At 35.5% G+C, this 6,000-nt stretch overlaps 1 protein-coding gene across 2 annotated transcripts in view; it reads right to left on the bottom strand.

The window, feature by feature from the left end:
- Window positions 1–867: 867 nt before the first annotated feature.
- Window positions 868–6,000, bottom strand: part of VAV3 (vav guanine nucleotide exchange factor 3) — a 172,925-nt gene continuing 167,792 nt past the window's right edge. For both annotated transcript variants that reach the window (XM_059821822.1, XM_059821821.1), the window contains exons 26-27: window positions 2,680–2,831; window positions 868–909 (exon numbers count right to left, since the gene is read on the bottom strand). In XM_059821822.1, the coding sequence (XP_059677805.1) occupies window positions 868–909; window positions 2,680–2,831 (194 nt within the window). The remainder of the gene's footprint in view (window positions 910–2,679; window positions 2,832–6,000) is intronic.

Genomic DNA, 6,000 nt, shown 5'->3' with positions numbered 1-6,000 from the left:
ATCTTGCATTAGCATATTCTCCTATAGAATAGGTCTACAATATTTATTTAATGTTAATGCTGAAAATTTTAAAACTCATCTTGTCATGACTATCCTCAGTTGCACTTTTATGGTCAGCTGCTTAAATTAAAAAACCTTACACAAAAAGTCTTGGGATAACAAAGAAAGAATCCCACAATTCCACTTTATGGATGCTTTTTCAAGCAATACCACATCACTACACCTTTTTAAAATGTCGTCTTTAAACAAATTGTTAGAAGATTTAGGCAGGACCTCAAAGTAATCAGTTAACTAATTATATATGCATGAACACAACTCATGTTTACTACGTATTTCCTTCAGAATGTTTTTGTGAGTGTAAAACTGTTTGTAAGGTGATAATAAGTAGTTTGATGTTTCAAGACAAGTCTGTTGACTATATTTTAAGCCCACTGGAATGACTGAACTCTGTTTTCTGCATGCAGTGATAAGGAACAATAAGCCTTCATCTCCTTGTACCATCACAGATGTTAGCTAGAAGAAAAGAGACTTATTAAATATTCAGCCATAGCTAGCATTCATGGTGTAGTACAGGGTGAAATGAAAAGGAGCATAAAGAAATTTGTTTTCCAGAGATCTTCTGGGAAGGTGAGGGTTGGGCTTTGTACTGATCCCCAGTGGTGGCAAACCAGCAGGTTGTTTCTTGCACAGCTCTGGGCAAGGTAATAATCTGTCAGCGCAAACTTCTGTATAAAACCCAACATTAAGACTGGAAGGTTCAGACAGACAAAAATGCTGCTGTTTAAATACTTAACAAGACCAATAACACTTTGAAGATATTAAATTTTCACAATCCCTGAAACTGCTGGTCAGAGGAAAGTTTTTAACTCATTCGTCCTCTTCAACATAAGTTGATGGAAACCAGCCCACCTAAAAAGGGGAAAAGCAGAACAAAATAATACATGAGATGCACTTTTAAATGGCTGAACTAGGCAAAACAAGGATGGGTCTGTTCAGTAAATGTAAGATTACAAAGACAAACTTGACTGACCTGCCACAGTTAGGGTAAGTAACCTAAATAAAAGAATAACTTGCAGATATGACAATTTGGAGACCAAATCCCTCCTCCCCCTTGCCCCTTACCCCCCCCCCCCAAAAAACCCCAAACACTTTTGCCCAAATTCTAAGTCTAAGAATTCAGAAAAAAGTCTAGAAATGCCAAGAGCAGAAGTAGTTTTACAGGCAGGATGCTGTCATGTTTTAAATGAGCAGTTAAATATTTAACAGGCTTCAGTCAGGTCCAGAGAATCCTCTTACAAAGGAAATAGTGACTGATTTGATTGCATAACATGGAGTTAAATTTCATTGCCACCAACAGAAGTTTTAACTAAGACAGAACTGGAAGGCAGAATCCAGTGTTTTACACTTTCTACGTTATAATGCTATCTGCATTCTGAAATTAATGATGTGTCAAATAAGGATCATATAAGACATACAGGGAAGCAATGTCATTAACTTATCTATTCACTTTAGGATTTTCACTTGGACTTCTTTATATGTTAAGTCAATTTAACACTCATGAAAGACCTCAAAATCAAACCTAGAGCATCAATGGAAGGAGTAACTGCATAAATTTTGTTTTAGACTACCTTGCCAAAATATCTCCAGAGGTGAGCTTATAATTTCAAATCCAGGCTGTGAAAGCTATCAGAAAGAATGGTAGCATACAACAGGGCATGTTCGTATGTGGTAGGATGTGGGTAGCTGCATTAGAATGAGATGCTGTTTTCTTCACATGTAAAATGTATATAGGATGACCCCTATTTCTTCTGCTTCCCTATTTCTTCTTGTCTAATGGACCATTTCACTTTAAGATCATAACCAGGCTCATGTACACAAAAAAAAGTTCTCCAAATTACATAAAGCAGTAAATCTGGACATCTACTTCAACCGGACTTAATACTTTCATTTCCAGCTTCCAGCCAATCTACTTTCTTCCACCTCACATTCCTTGACCCTGCATCTCAGCCCTTTAGATTTGCAAACAGCAGCCTCAAATACTTCTGACTAATCTTCATTAAAGAGCAATATACTAAGATTGAAACAATATCGCTTTCATAGGTCAAAACTAGAACTTTACTTCCATGCAAGTCTGAGTGCAGTGTAAAGTGACTTGGTAAAAATCCCTGCTAAAGATGCCACTTCATATGAGCCACATTTTTAGACATCAAAAAAGCAGCCTCCTAATAAAAAAGGTGGCTGATTCCATTGCATTGTAGTCTGGCAGAAAGGTGTGGAAATCATTCCCTGTTAAACTGCTAAACAGACTTTCACAGCACCAGGAACCCGAGCTTTTGACCCCAAATACATGTGTGCAACACAGTTCAAGAAAGTTCAGCTGCAGCTGTACTATTAATCCTGGTTATTTTCCAACCATATAATCTTGCCCAAATATTCAGCCTGATAGGTCACATTAAATAACCAATTAATTTAGATGCTGGGAAAGCTGCCTGGCAAGAGTTCTGCCTGGCTCCTATGAAACACAGATGAGAACATGTTGTATCTTGTGAATTTAAATATACAAAGAAGGTTTATGATGTAGGAACATGCCTTTTTTTTTTTTTTTTTTTTTTTTTTACAAAATTATTGTCATTGAAGGCAGAAGTGAGACAAAGGAAAAAAAAAAAACCACAGCCTTACCCTTCCATTTACTTCACCTCTCCACCAGCCATTCGCACTCATCTTTGTATAAATTTTTACAACATCCCCTTTCAGTAAGGATAGTTCTCTCATGTCTCTTGCACAGAAGTCATACCTGGCTATGGCAATGCCTATCACCTTTGGGCTTAGCACTGAAATGAAACAGATGTTGATATTATTAAGGTTTGTTAATTGAGACTCCTGAAGTAATGTAAACAACAGTACTGTAAAATGTAAAACAATGATTTCACAACAACATACACTGGCATTATTTTTTATGCAAATGTGAAAGCATCTGCACTACACAGATCAAGAAGGTTTAAACATAGGTGAATGGTGTAAAAGTTGAAGGGATTTTACATGATTTTTTTTTAATAGTTCTTTTTATTTTTAGAATAAAGTCAAACTAGATGAATCGTAAATAAATATCCCCCACCCCAAAATTGCTAAATACATTTGCAATTATTGTATTTTTGTGCTTCATAATAAAACTTGCTGCTAGTTACATGCATCAACATATTTTACAGGTCACTAGTTTCTTTCCAAAAGAATTATTAGCATTTACAGTTGATTTAACTTTAAACCTCTAATGAAGCAAAACAAACAGAATGAGGTGCTGTTCTTTCAAAAACAACTCCCAAGTTAAATATTAATGCACTTAAAATTGGAAGCTAACATCAGCATGAGCAAAAAAGTAAAGGGTTTCCACAGGAAGTTTGTATGGATCATTTGTTACAATCTGCATGAACATTGGCTGATGTAAATCTACTCTTTTCAGGAGTTTATTCTGTAAATCACCAATGAATTTGTTCTACAAAACTTTTCATGAAGAAAAAAAATCCTTACAAATTTTTTCCTAAGTTCCAGTGAAATTAATACTTAAAAATTTTAAGCTACATCAATATGTAAGCATTTTGCCAACGTAAAGCCCAGATATTTTAAGCAATAAAAAGTTGTAAAATATTTTTTAAAAGAAAATGTGAAAAAAATCCTCATTTCAAAAACCAATCCCCTTCTCCGAAATAATTTTATAGGAAATTATGTTTTCAACCCTGATGTAGAACATCCAAACTTGCAAAAGAAATCCTCTTCCAATGAGAGGAAAAAGTGGCCACGGCACCTAAGACATAAAGGCCTTTGACTTGAGTAGTTTAGAAAAAAATCTACTAGTTTACTACATTTTGTAGTTGGATTATTTGGTCAAAGCATTCTTTTTTCTTTTTTTTTTCCATTAATGCCATTCTTTTCCTATGTAAGTCATTGTAGATAGGAATTTATGAGCACAAGCAAGCTTCCTACTGAAAAGATTTCAGAAGAATTCATCATACGATCATGACGGATGACTTGATATAATGTACATATAACCATCTTTTTCCACAGAACCCTTTTGAATGTCTTAGAAATTCCCAATTGTCTTTAGAAAATACCATTAAGAATCTAGTTTTAGCAATGCCTTCAACAATGTAATACTAAAAGTTCATAGCTAGTTGCCTTTAATTTAAATCAAGAACACAAAACACGGCAAATGAGCTACAAAATCTTGACCATTTCAGCTCTGCTTGCATTTAAGAATTCTTCTGACCCCACTGGGGACACTTCATAGAAACAGAGGCTTTTGCATAATAGTATCAAATATATGAAAATCACTATATATTCAAATATTTTTAGCTTACAGAGACAATACAATTTATTTTAAAATAACAACAAATACTATGTTTAAAATATTAGATATATCACAAAAATGGAATGCCTAAAAAACTGTTTTGGCAACAGATTATGCCCTCTTTTTTATCATGCCATTAAAGTTTAGTCCAAAATGTCAGACTACTAATGTAGAGTATGCTTATCCGATACTTGATACAGGATGCCATATAAAAGAGCATCAGCATCTCAATTTATTGATTATATTTACAATATAAAGATGTTGTAAAAATCTAGGTGATGTATTAAGTACATTAAAGTTCAAACACACATTTTCCCCTCTAATCAAGTCAGACATAGAGGCTACTTGTTTAGATCCTGACATGAATGTTATGTCCTATACCTTATCAGCATTGCAGTAATCAATTTTACAGGGAAAGAGCACATCATGGGCAGCAATTGTTTTGGAGAAAGAAAAAAAGAAAAAGAGCAGTTATTGATTGTAACGTCAGTAACCATTTATAGGTGTGCAGCAATATCACTGGCAGATTTGGGGAAGCATCACAGGATGGAAGGAGTGATTCTGGGGAGCAGGTATCATTTCAGATTCTAGAAAGGAGATAAAGGGGCAAGGAAGAAGTTTACATGAGGCAAAGATGAACAAATTTAGGAAAACATGGAAGAAAAGAACTAATGAGGGAAGAAATGCATGGAAGAAGGAAAATTAGGATAGAAAAAGAAAGAGGGGCAGATCTGGGCGAAAGGAGGACTTCTAACTCTCTTTCAAATTGTGAAGCCAGAGAGGAAAAGGAGAAAGAAGCAAGAGAAATCAAACCCATATATCTCCAGAAGTCTTAAGGCAGAAAGTAGCAGAATTCAGATTGATTTAGAATCCAACATCCATATTTTCAAATAAAAGTGATGCTCATGATAGGAAATCTATAAAAGGAAGTCAGATGAGTGATGGAATACAGGAAAATGACAGTGCTAATTTTGGAAAAAATATTAACCATATCTCTCTAGTGACATAGTCACAAAACCAACTTGAGTAGAGACTATCAGCCCTGAATTCCCAATCAGAGTTGTCCCAGGATAAATGAAACTTGAGAGAAGACAGTCAGCATGTGGAAAGGACATCTGTAGAGATGGGAGACAGAAGAAACACTGAGTGAAAGAGAGAAAGAGGATAGCTACAGGGAGAAGAAGGAAGGAGAGAGAGAATGGGATTAACAGCAGAGATTGATGGAAAGAAAGTGCCCAACAGGAGAATGTGAATGAGAAATTAAGGGGGGGGGGGGGGGGGGGGGGAGAAAAAGCGAGAAAAAAGAAAAGCAGCTAATGAGAAAGTAGTAATAAATAAACATTGGGTATTTGGAGGGAGATACTCAGAGGATTAACAGGGTGAGAAATCTGAGGGAGTTGAATAAAAGGTACACGTGTGAATGAGAAAAATACACTTTTGGTTAACCTAGTCTTTCCTTCTGCAAACAGGAGGAGAGGAAAAGACAGGGAACTATAGTCAGCCTTGATTCACACTAGACTATGTTGGAAAAGTTTCTCATTGACAGTGAGATAGATGGGCTGCAATTGAATTTTAATATTAGTTTGGGCCACTGATGAAAGAATTGGGGTGCAAACAAAAGAGGCTCCATGTGATCACAGCAGGCTGGTCTAGCTCAG

The sequence above is a fragment of the Gavia stellata genome, chromosome 10 (assembly GCF_030936135.1).
Source record: "Gavia stellata isolate bGavSte3 chromosome 10, bGavSte3.hap2, whole genome shotgun sequence".
Classification (NCBI taxonomy): domain Eukaryota; kingdom Metazoa; phylum Chordata; class Aves; order Gaviiformes; family Gaviidae; genus Gavia; species Gavia stellata.
Note: the sequence above shows the minus strand (reverse complement) of the source record. Positions and strands in the feature narration are given on the sequence as shown.